Raw genomic sequence first — 17223 nt, 5'->3', positions numbered from 1 at the left:
GGGACAAAAAGCGGCTCCCCATTGGGCCAGCAGAGCAAGGCGGGAAACGAAAGCCCGCCTCGTTCAACCTCTCAGCCTATCCGCGATCAGATGGGCGGGGGAGCGGGGCGGGAAATTCAAAGGGCTGTCAGACCAAAACATTGTATAAATATGGCTTTATTTGAAACATATGTTACGCTAGTAGATTGAATGATCGCTATTAGCGTCCTTTTCAGCTGAATTGCTAAATAAAAACTCCTTGGCGGATTTTCCTTCAACTTGGCGGACCCTCTTCATTTCAGGCTTCAGGTTGTATTGCGGCTTATATTCTTCTTTTGGCTTCGCCAAGGTCCGTTCCCTCAGGACCGGATCGGCTTCCTTCTAAAGGGGCCCGATCCCCCAAACGCGGTCGATAACAGTATCAACCTTGAGGCGTGGATGATGGGTTGTGTTGTCAAATTTCGAGGTTGGGGGGCCTGTGCTTTTGTTGTTTTGTGGGTCGCCATGATGCCATCACTCTTTTATATATATAGAAGATTGTTCTTGTTTCTTTATTATGGATAGTTGACTCCACAACCACAACCGGTTTCAACTCAAAAGAGTCTTCATCAGGTCGATTGTAGTCTTTTTTCCAGTTGTTTTTTTGAGTATTTTAATGTGGATGCGATAGGGAACATATATAGTGGCTACAAGTTATTTATAATAAATATAGTTACATGAGACATACACGATACACAACAAAGATCACTATAGACCCAGCAACTACAACTCCCAAATGACAAAATCAAACCCCCACCAGTGTCCCCATTTGGGCGTATCGGGTATTTGTGCCAAAGGTGGTCACGTGAATGAAAACACAAACCGGGGCGGGGCGGAGCGGAGCGCAGGGGGTGATGGGAGCTGTAGTCCGCCGGCAAGGGGGCAGGAGGGCCTCGCGTGGACGGACTGCCGGGCCCATCAGGCAGGTCTCTGGGCGCCCGGGTTTGGACCACGGGCCCTCCGAGGACAGAGTGGGGATCCGCATTAGGATTATTATTATTATGATGATGAGAGTGCGAAGGACAGGGCGGGGGGCCGGGCGCCTGTTCCTGGGCCTGGAAGCCGAGGCCTTTGAAGGGATGGGCCGCGTCCCCTTTAAACATGCAAATGAGCCCCGCGAGATGGAGGGAGGGAGGGAGGGAGGGGCGCCCCCCAGTGCCAGTCAAGACTCTGCAGCGGCCAATCGGGAGCTAGGAAGAAGGTGACGTCATCCAGGCCCCGCCTCCTTTGCAGCCGCCGCCATTTTAGGAAGAAGAGGGGTGCGGCCGAGGCGAGCGGAGAGGGACGAGGTGAGATGGGGCGGGTGAGGGGGGTGGAGTGTCCCCTCCGGGGCCGAGTCCCCGGGGGAAAGAGGCGCCGCGGCCTGTCCTGCCCCGCCCCGGCCCGCCCCGCCCCGGCCCGGCCCGGCCTGCCCCCCTCCTGCTCGTGGCCGCCTCAGGACGGGAGAGAGAGAGCCCGCCTCAGCCTGGAAGGCCTTTCAGCAGGCCGCCCCCCTCCCCCCCCCCTTGCAGACGGCCAGTTCTCTCACACCAGAAGCCACTTGCAGTTCCTACCCGGATCATCTGTACAGCTTTCTTTCTTTTTTTTTGCAGCCAATGTCATGAATTATTCTCTGCTGCAATTACGGGAGTGTGGATTGTTAATTACCATTTTTGTAATTCAAAGTATTGTAGCTTTTGGAGTTTGTCTAGAAGTGTGAGGTGACTTTAGAGACGGGGAGGGGGCAGAATTTATTCTGGCCTGACAAAGGCATTGGCTGTGCAAAGAAATGTGTCACACAGCTGAGATACAACTGGGCCCTTGTATAGTGCAGGTTGTGAAGTTTCTCAAACGTGCTCGTACACGCTCTCTCCCTCCATCTACACCTCGCCTGAAAATGGCATTATGGGGGAGGTGAAGACATTCTTTAGCTGAGGCATGGAGAGTGCTAATGATAATAATAATAATAATAATAATAATAATAATAATAATAATAATAATAATAAGTTTATTTGTATCCCGCCTCCATCTCCCCTGAAGGGGACTCGGGGCGGCTTACAGCAAAATCAAAATACAAACAATGATAAAATATAAAACATCAGGGCAAAAACAAAAACCAATAAAAAATATACACAATAAGTTAAAAAACACAACGCAGAATTAAAACATCAGGTTAAAAACAATGAGATAAATCCAGAGGACAACTGTAGAACATTTGGTGTAAACAACACCTGTTTTTTAGTCAGATACAATGAAAGAAGTTAAATGACCAATCTTTTCCAGAATTGTTGAGGCTCCAGCCCGCTCAGGGCTGGAAGTCTGAGGTTATCTAAACAACCAAATAATGGACGACCAAAAACCCTTGCATAAGGAGACCCTTTTCCTTTTTGGCCGTGTGGCAGACCTGCAAGGAGTGCAGCATTTTATCCACCCGCCTCATTCCTCTTAATAGCCTGATCAGCTTAGCGGAGAGGGATGGCGAGTACGAATGAGTGAATGTATGTGAGTGAATGCTGAGTAAAGGCGATGTTTCCCCTTTCGTCTGTGTGACCAATATAGCAGTTAAAAAGCCCAGACCTGGAATGTGTGTGTCCACTTCTTTCTCTGGAAATGCCTAGTCTTCTGTCCCACAGGGTTGTTGTATGTTTTCCGGGCTGTATGGCCATGTTCTAGAAGTATTCTCTCCTGTCGTTTCGCCCACATCTATGGCAGGCATCCTCTGAGGATGTGGGCGAAACGTCAGGAGAGAATACTTCTAGAACATGGCCATACAGCCCGGAAAACATACAACAACCCTGTCATCCCAGCCATGAAAGCCTTCGACAACACAGATTAAATAACATGTTCGTGGTCAGAAAGTATTCCTGACGGTTCCTGCCCTCTCTGTCCCTTCTCCATGGGTCATTACAGTCCTGCCTCTATGAACCTTTCCCCCACTTTCATCTCCCCAATTTCCTGTCTAAAACCCCGCTGTATTGCTTGTTTTGACTGGCAGAGAATTTCATACTTCTTTTCAGTCCTCCAATTCCATCCTCCCTTCTGTCTTAATTTTACTTGGCTTTCTTAGCAAAATTCCATTCCATTCATTAGATGGAGAGAATATAAATAAAGTTTTTAAAAATTATTTTAAGGCTTTTTCTTGGAGCTACCATAAACAACCAGGTGTTCTTTATCTGGACAAAAAGAAAGGCCTCCCTGCACGGAAACAGGTCAGTGGGAGGGAAGGAAGGGTTGGCTAGCTGCCACCTTGGAAGGGTTTAGGAAAAGCCTGAAAACTTGGCTGTTAACACAGGCTTTTGAATGAGTACCACCTTCTGAATGTTAAATTCTTATATAAATATTTATCCTTGATCGGTTGCATTCGCATGGGTAATTTCTCTATATAGCCTCAGGATTCAACTCACTTTTGGGTTCTCCCCCACGTTCTTATAGCACTTTTAACTTCCTCCATGTTTACAAATCTCACTTAGTGCACTTTGATCAGCCCATCCTTATGTGTTATTGCTGCATTTTAACTTTGTCTTATTAATGGTTGATTTTAATTGTATGTCCAGATGGCCCTTATCAGAGATGTGTAGCCAGCCTTCCTCTCCCAACAGTCATGGCATGGGGTGGACAGAACAGGTCAGTGCAAGCTGACAGCTTTGCAGAGGCCCCGCCCACTTCCGGCTCATGGGAGGCAGTCTTCCTTCTCTCTTTTGGCATAAATGAGTGGCGGCATATAAGTTTGAATAATAAATAAATAAATAAATGCAAGGCCTCCCCTTAGGCAAATGCAGCCCCGGGGAGCGGGGGGAGCTCCTGTCTGTCAGCTCCAGCTCCCCATGTATGCAGGGACATGAGAGAAGCCTCCCACCCACGGGTTGGTAAAAACATCAACCATCCGGACAGTGTGCCCTGGGCAACATCCTTGCAGACAGCCAGTTCTCTCACACCAGAAACAACTTGCAGTTTCTCAAGTCACTCCTGACACACACACACAAAACTGGGTGGAGAGGCAGGGTCTTGTTTGGCTGCAGTTTTCCTTTAGGAAAAGACAGAAAATTTGGTTGCATCAGGCATCTAATTTGTAATGCTCAGAAAGCTGACCTGGGACCCATTGTGGGACGGGAGGCAGCCCAGTAATCTTTGTGTCCCTCAGCATTCAGCACGTCCTGGTAATTCAGGGAAACACATTATCTAGTGAATGATGCCTTTTAATATTGCAAAGAACTGTTCTTTTTTGAGTGACTGCCTGCCAGTGCTTTACCACGTTTGTGTTTGACCCAAGGAAATCAATGAGATGGTCCGATATTGGAAGGAGTTACTCCCTTTTTTGCCTTCTCTCATTCATTTTTTTCTTCCTCCATCTCTCCCTCCCTTTTTTCTTTCTGGATTCATTCCCTTCTTTTAAAAAAAATCATTGATATATATATAAAAGAATCATTGATTCCCTTTCCTGGAATCTGTGTATATGCTTGAGACCTGATGTCTGCATTTCTTGGTATTTCCATTTTCATCATGACCCATGAAGGGAAGGGGGAAAATCTTGGATATAAAGAAGGTTTCTGGCTTTCATTCTTAATATATTGCTTCTTTCTTGACCAGAAAATGAGGATTCTGTGAAGCCAACTCTTGGGTGCAGTAAGAAAAACAACAATATAGAAAGAAGAAATCTGCTCAAGGTTGATGATCTTGCTGAATTCTTGACCTCACTTCCAGATAGGAAAGGAAAAAGGAAGAGTCAACTATCAGTATTGCAATTAAACACCCAGATCACTGTTGACGTAAAGGAGAAAGCATCTAAATGGCTGAAACATGCAAAGAGTTTTTCTCAAGGGATTGTCTTCAGCAAAATGAAAGGAGTCACACTGGGGAGAAGCTCTATGAATGCCTGTGCGGAATGAGTTTCACTTGGGGGGATACTCTGCCGCAACATGCAAGGACTCACACTGGGGAGAGGCCCTATGAATGCCTGGAGTGTGGAATGAGTTTTATTTGGGGGGATTTTCTGCAGCAACATGAAAGGACTCGCACTGGGGAGAAGCCCTATGAATGCCTGGAGTGTGGGAAAAGTTTCACTCAAACTTCAGATCTACGTAAACATCAAAGGACTCACACTGGGGAGAAACCCTATATATGTCTGGAGTGTGGAAAGAGCTTCACTAATATTTCAAATCTGTATTTACATCAAAGGACTCACACTGGGGAGAAACCCTTTAAATGCCTGGAGTGTGGACAGAGCTTCACTCATAGTTCAGGGCTACGCTCACATCAAAGGACTCACACTGGAGAGAAACCATATAAATGCTTGGAGTGTGGACAGAACTTCACTCATAGTTCTGGTCTACGTTCACATCAAAGGACTCACACTGGGGAGAAGCCCTATGAATGCCTGGAGTGTGGAAATAGCTTCACTGTTAGTTCTGCTCTACGTTCACATCAAAGAACTCACGCTGGGGAGAAACCCTATACATGCCTGGAGTGTGGAAAGAGCTTCACTGCTAGTTCAGCTCTACGTTCACATCAAAGAACGCACACTGGGGAGAAACCCTATACATGCTTGGAGTGTGGAAAGAGCTTCACTATTAGTTCAGCTCTACGTTCACATCAAAGAACGCACACTGGGGAGAAACCCTATACATGCCTGGAGTGTGGGAAGAGCTTCACTGTTAGTTCAGCTCTACGTAAACATCAAAGGAGTCACACTGGGGAGAAACCCTATGAATGCCTGGAGTGTGGACAGAGCTTCACTCATAGTTCAGGGCTACGTTTACATCAAAGGAGTCACACTGGGGAGAAACCCTATGAATGCTTGGAGTGTGGGAACAGTTTCTCTGATAGTTCGGGTCTTCGTAGACATCAAAGGACACACACTGGGGAGAAACCCTTCACGTGCCTGGATTGTGGGCAGAGATTTTCCCGGCGTTCAACTCTATATGCACATCAAAGGACTCACACTGGGGAGAAACCCCATAAATGCCTGGAGTGTGGACAGAGCTTCACTCAGCTTGCATATTTATATAGTCATCAAAGAACTCACACTGGGGAGAAATCCTTTATGTGCCCAGATTGCGGTCAGACATTCACCCACAGTTCAGGTCTACGTGCACATCAAAGGACTCATACTGGGGAGAAACCCTACACATGCCTGGAGTGTGGAAAGAGCTTTCCTCAGAGTGCAAAGCTACGTTTACATCAAAGGACTCACACTGGGGAGAAGCCCTATACATGCCTCATTTGTGGAAAGACTTTCACTCAGAGTTCAAATCTACACAGACATCAAAGGACTCACACTGGTGCTGCCTTGTAGACCTGGCCACAAGGGCTGGGCCAGGAGGTGGGCGGAACCAGAAGGGGCAGGCCCGGGCCCGAAGGGGCGGGACCAGATGGGTTGTGGATTGGAGAGGGCAGGGTCCCGGTAGGAAAGGTTGGAGGTGGATGGGAAGGGGCAGGGTCATGGCGGGAAGGGACGGTGTGGGTGGAGGAGGAGGAGGTACACATTGCTGGTGAGCGTTCTCACTAGTGCCGTGATTCTCCCCTGGGGCTCCTCTCAGTCTGGGGAAGGCGGGCCATCTACCCATGACTCAGAGAAGGAGAAACATGTTGCTGCTGAGAGTGCTCTCTCCAGCGATGTGTAGCTCCCCTGATTCTCCTCTAAGTCTGGGGAAGGCGGGCTACTTTCCCGAGGCGCCAAGGAGAAGAAGAAACTCTCTTCTTCTTGGCGAGCGCTCTTAGGAGAGTTTTCGGCAGGGGTGCGTACCACTCCTCTGTTACGTCAGCTCCACTGGCTGCCGATCTGCTACCGAGCACAATTCAAAGTGCTGGCTTTAGCCTATAAAGCGCTAAACGGTTCCGGCCCAGCTTACTTGTCCGAACGTGCCTCCCGCTATGTCCCATCACGGAATTTGAGATCTTCCGGGGAGGCCCTGCTCTCAGTCCCGCCAGCCTCACAGGTGCGGCTGGCGGAGATGAGGGACAGGGCCTTTTCAGTGGTGGCCCCCCGCCTATGGAACGCCCTCCCAAACGCAATTAGGGAAGCTCCCTCCCTCCTGTCTTTCCGAAAAAGAACAAAAACGTGGTTATGGGAGCAGGCATTTGAGCATGAGTAGCAGCAGAATTGCAGTATGAATATATGACTCATTGACAGACCCCCACCTGGACATGAAAAATGCGCCTGAAATGTATATTTAGATGTATAATTATGCAGGTTTTTAATTTATATTTTAATTTTTATTGTAATTTTTTAATCTTGGAAGACTTTTAATCTGATGTAAACTGTGTTTCTGATGTATATTGTAAGCCGCCCTGAGTCCCCTGATGGGTGAGAAGGGTGGGGTAGAAATTATGTAATAATAATAATAATAATAATAATAATAATAATAATAATAATAATAATAAATGTAAAGTTGAATACAGACAGGCTCTGACTTTTGGCCCAATGCTACTGGCCCTGTTGTAATGGTCACACAGTGTTTTACTGTTTTAATTGGGTATGATATTGGTTTTTAGGTGTGTTTTACGATTTGTTGTCGAAGGCTTTCATGGCCGGGATCACAGTGTTGTATGTTTTCCGGGCTGTATGGCCATGTTCCAGAAGTATTCTCTCCTGACGTTTCGCCCACATATATGGCAGGCATTCTCAGAGGTTGTGAGGTATGGAGAAACTAAGCAAGGAAGGTTTATATATATCTGTGGAAAGTCCAGGGTGAAAGAAGAACTCTTGTCAGTTGGAGGCCAGCGTGAATGTTGCAGTTAATCACCCTAATTAGCAATGAATAGCTTCATCTCCTGATGTGTGAATGTTGTAATTAATCACTTTAATTAGCATTAATGGCCTTGCCAGATTCAAGGCCTGGCTTCTTCCTGCCTGGGGGAATCTTTTGTTCAGAGGAGTTAGTTGGCCCTGATTGTTTCCTGCCTGGAATTCCTCTGTTTTCAAAGTCCTTATTTACTGTCCTGATTTTAGAGTTTTTCAATACTGGGAGCCAGATTTTGTTCATGCTCATGGTTTCCTCCTTTCTGTTGAAATTGTCCACATGCTTCTTGTGGATTTCAGTGGCTTCTCTGTGTTGCCTGACATGGCGGTTGTGAGAGTGGTCCAGCATCTCTGTGTTCTCTGATAATAATATTCTGTATCCAGGTTGGTTCCTCAGCGGTCACTCATGGTTATTGTATTTATAAGGTTTTATTTTGTTTAAAATGTGTTTATTCTGCTGCTTATGTAATGTACTTACTTTACTCAAGGGCTCTGCTATGGCTGACTTCTCTAGCTGAGTGAGTCTGCAGTGCCTTTCATGTTCCTTGATTCACGTTCGGGCAATGCTGCTGCGTTTGGGGTCCCTATGGAGACTTCTTGTCCACAGCTGCATGGTATGCGACAGATTCCTGCTGATGTGAGAGGATCCCTCTTGGGCTTCACTGAACGGAGCATTGGTGGGATTTTCTGGTTCTGTAGATAGTTTGTAGGTTGTGTTTCTGGGCAAGATGATGAAGAGACACAGCCATACATCAAGGGACCCACTGGCTGCATTGGGAAGCTGAGGAAGAAAAGCAACCTACAAACTATCTACAAACCACTAAGAACATCCAACAAATGCTCCTTTCAGCAAAGGACAAGAGGGATCCTCTCCCCTCTGCAGGAGTCTACCGTATACCATGCAACTGTGGACAAGTCTACAGAGGGACCACCAAACGCAGAAATGCCCAATCGCAAATCAAGGAACACGAAAGGCACTGCAGACTCACTCAACCAGAGAAGTCAGCCATAGCAGAGCACTTGATGAACCAGCCTGGACACAGAATATTATTATTATTGGAGAACACAGAGATGCTGGACCACTCTAACAACTATCATGTCAGATTACACAGAGAAGCCATTGAAATCCCCAAGCATGTGGACAATTTCAACAGAGTTGTTGTATGTTTTCCGGGCTGTATGGCCATATTCTAGAAGTATTCTCTCCTGATGTTTCGCCCACATCTATGGCAGGCATCCTCAGAGGTTTTGAGGTATGGAGAAACTGAACAGAAAGGAGGAAACCATGAAAATGAACAAAATCTGGCTACCAGTATTAAAAAAAACCCTCTAAAATCAGAACAATAAATAAGGAACAACACGCTAAAAAAAGAGGAATTCCAGGCAGGAAACAAACAGGGGCAGATAATGACTCTGAACAAAGGATTCCCCCAAGCAGGAAGAAACCAGGAGATGAAGCTATTCAATGCTAATTAAGGCAATTAATTACAGTATTCACACTGGCTTCCAACTGACAAGTGTTCTTCTCCCACCCTGGACCTTCAACAGATATATAAACCTTCCTTTCTTAGTTTTCCCCATATAGGGTTGTTGCATGTTTTTAGCCCGAAAAACATGCAACGGCCTTGTGATCCTGGCCATGAAAGCCTTCGACAACACCCATATACCTCACAACCTCTGAGGATACTTGCCATACATGTGGGTGAAACGTTAGGAGATAATACTTCTGGAACATGGCCATACAGCCCGGAAAACACAACAACCTTGTTTCTTTCCCGTTTGTCATTTTCCTCCTCTGGGCTTGTCACCTCTGCTCCTGTGCCTCTGTCTTTCTGTTTATAAACATGCTTTTATTTTCCCTTCCTTGTGTTCTCTTTGTTCCAAAGCAAAGCATAACCATTCTTTCTGCGCAATTCTGAAAACCATTTCTACTAATTTTGCTCATTTTTTATCCCCCCCCCCCCCCAATCTTTTCAGGTCAACTTGATCTTTCTACCTTTCACTCAGATGTGCATGTTTTTTTTTAATGTGTGGAGGTGGGTGCACGGCCGGTCAACACACAGACTTCACAGATTGAGGTCCCAGCAGTGGTGCGATTACACAACGAGAGTGGCTTCTCAGTCTGTTGCAGCCTTCTTCTGCCTTCACAGCCATAACATGTACCATGTTATCCTCCGCCTGCTCCACCGTTGAGGTCTTTGAGTCTTCGGATTGTGCTTGGTCTGGAACCTCCCCTGCGGCCACTCCTGGGAGTGCGTGACTCCCGTGGTTGTGCCCTCAGGTTCATTGGAACACGCAAGCCCCCTCACCACGTCAAGGTGACAATCCATTGAGGGGGGAAAAAACAAAAAAACCAACTGGAGAAATGGTGGAAGATAATAGACATTTTAAACTAAAAATATGTCGAATAAGACAAAAAGAATTACAGAAGAGAATAGGCATAGAAACAGGGACAATAATAAAATATCTAGGGGTGATAATCATGGCAAGTAATGCTCAACTTCTTAAGAACAATCCATCGAGGGGGCTGAGGTTGTATGGCTGTCTGTTGGGAGGGTTTGACTGTGCCTTTCTGCCTGGCTAAAGGGAGTTGGACTGGATGCCCTTTAAGGGTGTCTTCCATTTTTCATGCAATGCACCTGTGGACTACAACTGACACTCTTGAGTCATGGCACACAGTTTGGAAGGCTCCAGTCAAAGACAAGAAAGACAATGCTCGTTAAGGCTGAAAAATGAGAGCACCGTGTTGGGATGTTGTTGTTGTTTTATCATATTGTGTGCCTTTGCAGAAAGGCCCCGCCCGAAATACTGAACTCAAATGTATATGATGCTGGACGAAAATGGTTAAGGTTTCATTTAAAATGAGACAAGAGTTTTGCTTCATAGGAATGCTGGACAGTCATCTAGTAACAAAATTGGGAAGATGCCTAGAATATATGGTAACTGGCGCAAGCATTGGTTTTCCTCAGAGGTGGGAGGAAGTTGTTATTCCACTCAAGTAGAATGACGGATGAAGATCCACAGATTAGCAGAGATGGGCAAAGGGATTCTGCCAATCAAAGAAGTCTTTGCTCAACTAGAAGAAGGGTTGGGGCTGCTTTATCACTATTTCGCAACGACAACAACAACTGGCAAATGTCAGTTGTCAGATTTATGAATTAGAAGATTGTTGCCAAAAGCAGAAGTGTACTTACATAGGATTATCTAAGGGAAACAGAATAATTAGGGATGCCACTCAGTGTGAGGTTCTTAGAATTAGGCCGAGGTTAGTTTGTTCGTTTTTAGTGTACTTTGTGTATCTATATGGGAATGTTTTATTGGTGTGTTTTTTCTGTTTTATTTTTGTAGTTGTTGTGGTAGCCACTCAGTGAGCTGTATGGTTTTAACAATATATATCTCTATCTATTTATCATATATAGGATTATCTATATAGAGTGTTCTCTCACTTATCGCTGGGGTTACGTTCCAGGACCACCCGCAATAAGTGAAAATCCGCAAAGTAGGGACACTATATTAATTTTAATATTTATACATTATTTAATAATTATACACCATTTTAAGTCTTTATCAACCAGTTGTGTGTTGATAAATCGCTTCCTTCTCCCCCCGTTGCCGCTTGGGCTCCTTTTCTCTCCCTTCAGCTTCTCCTCCCTCCCTTCCTCAATGACTGACCACCACAAAGAAAGAAAACACGGGGAAAAGGACTTAAAAATCCTAAAAATACTGAAAACAACACAGCGCATGTGCAAGATTTAAACAACCCCTAGCCCTGCCCCCCTCCATGGGTTCTCTCATGACTAAATTCACTAAATTGTTTAGAGCTTTGCAGCCTCATCTGCAAAAATCAGTCAGCTGCAGAAAAGCCATCGGTCTTCAGCTGCATCTTAATAATAATAATAGCTTTATTATTTATTATTAGGGAACTCAGGGTGGCTTATTTGTTATTCATTTGCAGCATGTATACCTGTCTCTTCTCACCCTGAAGGGGACTCAAAGCGGCTCACAGAACACACAGGGCAAACATTCAACGCCGATTACACAATTAACAAGGACAGACAACACAAACAGAGGTAAAGGCAGTTTTTCCCATCGTATGTCCGGCATCTTGGAGACTGTGCTTGAGGGGAGGGGGTGCTGCCGCTCTATCTTCCACACTGAGGAGCTTTTCCTCCATTCAGTGTCCTTAATGGTGCCTTTTACTACCTCCCCGCTAAAAGCGATACCTATTTCTCTACCTGCATTTCTGCTTTCGACCCGCTAGGTGGGCTGATGGTGGGTGCTTAACCCCGACCCCGATCCGGACTCGAACTGCTGACTTTATAATCGGCAGGATTTTTCTGCAACACAGTGGTTTAGCCCGCTGTGCTAAGCCCGGCTTACAAGGACAAAACAAAATTGGGACTTCCGGTTGGAGCTGAGGAGAGAAAGCTGCATGGAGCCTCAGCTCCGTGCATCGGAGATAGACGGTGAGGGGAAAGGTTATCTTCACCCCTCAAATTCCTCATCTTTGGGCGAGACAAAGAGAGGAGAGTGTCTGCCGGCAAAGAGCATCTCGAATGGAAAGCTCGAAGGCACAGAGAAATCCTCCCGTCTCCACGATCTCTCCACATAAGGCTCCAACTCTTCTTCTCTTAAGTAAGCACATGATTTACGTTTATTTGATTTAGCACTGAGCACTGAAGCTATAAATAAGTTCCTTTGACAATTAAAAGCTTGGACTTTTCCTGCTGGAGATAAGATAATTTGCTAAGCTAACTCCTTGAGAGACAAGAGCCTAAAAGTATTGTATTCCAAAGTTTAAAAGCTGCACTGTAATACTGTGCTGAAAGAGGCAGGTCGTAACAAAAGACTATGAATATGCATGCTACTGACCATGCCTGATAGGAGGCTCGATCCAGATGTCTCCAATCCAGAAGATGTATAGTTGCAAGGACTTTAATTGAACTAAGATTCAGAAGAATAATAATTGGATTAAAAGACACTGTTTTCCTCTTATGTTTGAGGTTTAACTATACCTATCCCCACCACCACCAATCTTGGCAGATTCCTATAAGCAGCACTCTCCGGAATAGTTGTTTTGTCTACAGAACTGAACGGCCTTGAACGGCCTTGAGCAAGAAGGAGGAGAGAGAAGGAGAGGAAAAGGGGAAAAAAAGTCAAGATCTAGATACAAAAAGGAGTGGGGGAAAAAATGGATAAACGCTCCCCCAAAGTGACGGGGCCGGGGATGAAAGGCCTGATATCATCTTATGCCACAGTCCCTGCAGCATCTGAAAAAATAAAAAAACAAGTCTCCACAGCAGCAGCAGCAGCACCAGACCAAACCCTCCTGGAGATTAGATCAATGTTTGAAAATCTGACACAAGCAATAGGAGCAGTGCAGCAGGACTTACAAAAAATTGCTAATAGGCAAGACCAAATGGACAATAAACTTGCAAAACTGGACAAAGACCAAAAATCTGTTTAAAAAAGAGTGGAAAGACTGGAAGAGCAGAGTCAAACCTATGAAGACCACCATGAACAGGTCTTAGATGCCATAGCGATGCAAGAATTGAAAACCTGTGAGTGATCTTTGAGGATACGAGGTCTTAAGGAGGGCCTGGAAAGAGAAAGTCTCATCTCTTTCATTGCTAATATGTTGGCAGGGCTGCTGAAAGAGCAAGATCTGGACATTATTCATGCTTCAATTTCGTCTTGTTTCAGAATCAACTCAGCCTTCGCAAGACAAAAAAAAGTACCTCGGGACTGTATAGTACAATTTGTTGCCAAAACATTTAAGGAGATAGTGCTGAAAAAACAATATGAAACCCCAATTGTGATTGAGGGAAAGAAAATATTAATGATGAAGGAGATCCCAGGAAGGCTTCTTAGAAAAAGGAAAGAATTCAATGCACTGGTGGTTAAACTGAAGAACAAAGGCACCCCCTTTCGTTGGCTCTTCCCAAAGGGTGTCTCCTTCTACCATAAGTCAAAGAGACACTATATTACAGATGCAGGGAAGGTTGAACAGTTCCTAAGGAAATATGCCCAGGACTTTCCGGGGGGAGAACAACAGCTTGCAGGCGATGAGAGCCAGGGGCACAGAAGGGGTAAAGGGGTGCCACAGGAAAGGAAAGAGCGAAAGCAGAAGGAGCAGGATGAAAATGAGAAGGAGGGCACCCAGACAGATGAAGAAAAAGAAGAGGAAGATGAAGTTGAAGAAGTGGAAGAAGATGAAAAAAGTGGGGGAACAGACTAACAAATAAAGAGACATTAAGAGTAATGAACTGATTATTGGGAAATACAATATGTTTCTTTTGCTGACTGGGATGGGGAAAAGGTGGGGGGATGGGATTGAGTAGATTCAAATGTCTGTACAAAATTTAAAAATCATGTCTTGTAACATTAACGGTTTGAATAATGGCTATAAACGTAAGAAAGTGGTTCATTTCTTGCAGAAAATCAAATCAGACATAGTGTGTTTGGTTGAGACACATCTGATATACAAGGATAGTCACCTGTTAAAAAGAGAAAGGCTGGGCCATTTATTCACAGCATGTAACAGTAAAAAGACCAATTGAGTACTCTTCTATATAAAAAAAGATCTGGCACCAGAGAAAATATTCTGTGATGAGGATGGCAGAATATTAATAATTAAAGTATATATACAAAAAGCCCCTGTACTATTAGTTGGAGCCTACGCACCAAACAACAAACAAAAACTGTTCTATAAAAAATTGACACGTATATTAGCAGAATATGGGGAAAAGGAAATGTTATGGATGGGGGATTTTAATGGAGTCATGGTGCCCAAAGAGGACAGAGATAGTAAAGTTAAAAAGGACAGGAAGGAAGGCCGACTCCCAGGATCCTTCCTAAGGGAAATTCAGTATTGGGAACTTTATGATATCTGGAGAGTCCACAATCCAACAAGGAAAGAGTATTCATACTATTCACATAGACATGGCACATCCTCAAGAATTGATCTGATATTTGGCACTAAGGAACTAGTGGGTAAAACAGAGAAGATTGAATTATTACCAAGAGTATTAGCCGACCATAATCCGATATTAATGAAATTAAGAGTGGGATATAAAAGAAACAGAGCCTGGAGAATGAATGATTATATTTTGAAAATCAAGTCACATAGGGAAAAAATTAGAATGGGGATTAATAATTACTTTAAGGACAATGCTAAAGAAGAAATGAAGGAGGGAATAGTCTGGGATGCTGGTAAAGCAGTAATTAGAGGGTTATTGATACAACAAAACTCGATCTGGCACAAAGGAAAAAATAAGGCCCAACTGGAGTTGTTATCAAAAATCAGGACAAAGGAATTAGAAATAGAAAAAGAAAAAGGTACAAAGACAAGACTACAAGGTGAACTAAAAAAATTGCACCAACAATACGAACAGCTAATTGCTAGTGAAATAGAAAGGAAAGTTATGTATAATAGATACAACTTTTTTGAAAATGCAAACAAACCAGGGAAATTATTAGCTTTGCAAATAAAAGATGCAAAGAAAAAACCATTGATAATGAGGATAAAAAATAAAGGAGAAACTGTCACCGATTCACAACAGATACAAAAACTATTCGAAGAATATTATGCCAACTTATACAAAAAAACTCAGGGGGAGATTAAGACAATCTCCCAGTATGTGGAAGAGACAAACTTAAAACAAATTTCAGAAGCAATGAAAGCTGACTTAGACAAACAAATTACACCAGAGGAAGTAATCAGGACAATAAATATGGCCAAAGTAAATAAGTCCCCTGGGGCAGATGGACTTTCGACCCTATACTATAAAACGTTTAAGGAAGAGCTAGTACCACAGTTGGTGTCAGTGATGAATGTGGTCTTGAAAAAGGGGGAACTTCCAGAATCTTGGAAGGAATCCATAATTGTTTTAGTCCCTAAACAGGATAAAGATTTAGACTTAATTAAAAATTATAGACCAATATCATTGCTGAACTGCGATTACAAAATATTTGCCACTATATTGGCAAATAGAATTAAGCAAGCTCTAGCACAGATCATTCATAAAGACCAGGTGGGGTTTCTCCCAGGAAAACAAAACATCAGACTGATATTGAACACCCTGGAAGTAGCAGAAAAAGACCCAAATAGAGATTTGGCATTGTTCTTTATTGATGCAGAAAAAGCCTTTGACCATGTTAGATGGGATTATTTGGAAAAAGTGTTAGAAAAATTTGAAGTTGGCCACCAATTCAAAAGGGCAGTAGGGGCTATATACACTAATCAAAGAGCAAGGTTAAACATCAATGGTCAACTATCAGATTACATCGACATACAAAAAGGGACCAGACAAGGTTGCCCGCTGTCCCCACTATTATTTATTATGGGTTTGGAAATCTTAAATGTCAGAATAAGAGAAGAGAAGGAAATTACGGGTTTAAAGATCAGTGACCAAGAACTAAAAATTAGGGCTTATGCAGACGATATAGTCTGTATTCTAACTAACCCACTACAAAGTATTAAAAAAGTATTGGACATTATTCAAAGACATGGTGACATATCAGGATTTATTATAAACAAGGAAAAATCTAAGTTTTTAGTAAAAAATATAGATGCTAAAAGCTGTAAGAAACTGGAGGCCGCAGCAGACTGCGAGGTAATCCCAAAAGTAAAATATTTAGGTATATGGGTCACAAACAAAAATATCAATTTATTCCAGGATAATTACGTCAAAGTATGGGAAGACATTAAAAAAGATCTTACTAGATGGCAAACAATCCCACTAACATGGATGGGCAGAATTGCAGTAATAAAGATGATGGTACTCCCCAAAATGCTATTCCTGTTTCAAAATATACCCATTATCAAAGGAATAAATTTTTTTGAGAAATTGAAAAGAAAGATTACAGATTTTATTTGGGCTGGAAAAAGAGCGAGGATAGCATACCGGAATTTAATTGATGATAAAGGAAGAGGGGGGCTAAGCTTACCCGATCTAAGGACCTATTACGAGGCTGCAGCTCTGTCCTGGATGAAGGAATGGATAAAATTAGAAAATAAGACCCTATTAAATTTGGAAGGATATGAATTAAGATTCGGCTGGCATGCATATGTATGGTACGATGGAGACAAATTAAATAAAGACTTTAATAAACATATAATTAGAGGGGGACTATTAGACATTTGGAAAAAATATAGAAAAGGTATGGAACCGAAAACACCCCTTTGGTTGAGGCCATTAGAAGCAGTTATAAGACCAGCCTTAAGTGTAGAAACAAGAACATATAAAGAATACCTTATTAGAGAAAATGAAGAATGGAAATTAAAAGGGCGGGAAGAATTGGAGATTAATGATTGGTTTCGATATCACCAATTGCATGAAAGATATAAAAAAGATATGAGGGTTGGTTTCGCAACTAAAAAATCAGAACTGGAAAGAATATGGGAAAAGGGAAATAAAGGGTTAATATCCAGATTATACAAATACATATTAAGTTATAATATGGAGGATAATACAGTCAAGACAGTA

General features: G+C 43.5%; 1 protein-coding gene across 1 annotated transcript; it reads left to right on the top strand.

Annotated features, from left to right (window-relative positions):
- Positions 1–1151: 1151 nt before the first annotated feature.
- On the top strand, positions 1152–9593 carry LOC100559223 (zinc finger protein 709). The gene is made up of 2 exons (XM_062957900.1): positions 1152–1307; positions 4585–9593. The coding sequence occupies exon 2, from the start codon at positions 4784–4786 to the stop codon at positions 6287–6289; it is 1506 nt and encodes a 501-aa protein (XP_062813970.1). The 5' UTR covers positions 1152–1307; positions 4585–4783; the 3' UTR covers positions 6290–9593.
- Positions 9594–17223: the final 7630 nt, after the last annotated feature.

The sequence above is a fragment of the Anolis carolinensis genome, chromosome 6 (genome assembly GCF_035594765.1).
Source record: "Anolis carolinensis isolate JA03-04 chromosome 6, rAnoCar3.1.pri, whole genome shotgun sequence".
NCBI classification, from domain to species: domain Eukaryota; kingdom Metazoa; phylum Chordata; class Lepidosauria; order Squamata; family Dactyloidae; genus Anolis; species Anolis carolinensis.
The sequence above is the reverse complement of the archived record's forward strand: the minus strand, read 5'-3'. Positions and strand labels throughout refer to the sequence as shown.

What these genes read in the sequence shown, in the direction of transcription:
- LOC100559223 (XM_062957900.1), top strand. Translation starts at nt 4,784, where the DNA reads ATGGCTGAAACATGCAAAGAGTTTTTCTCAAGGGATTGTCTTCAGCAA.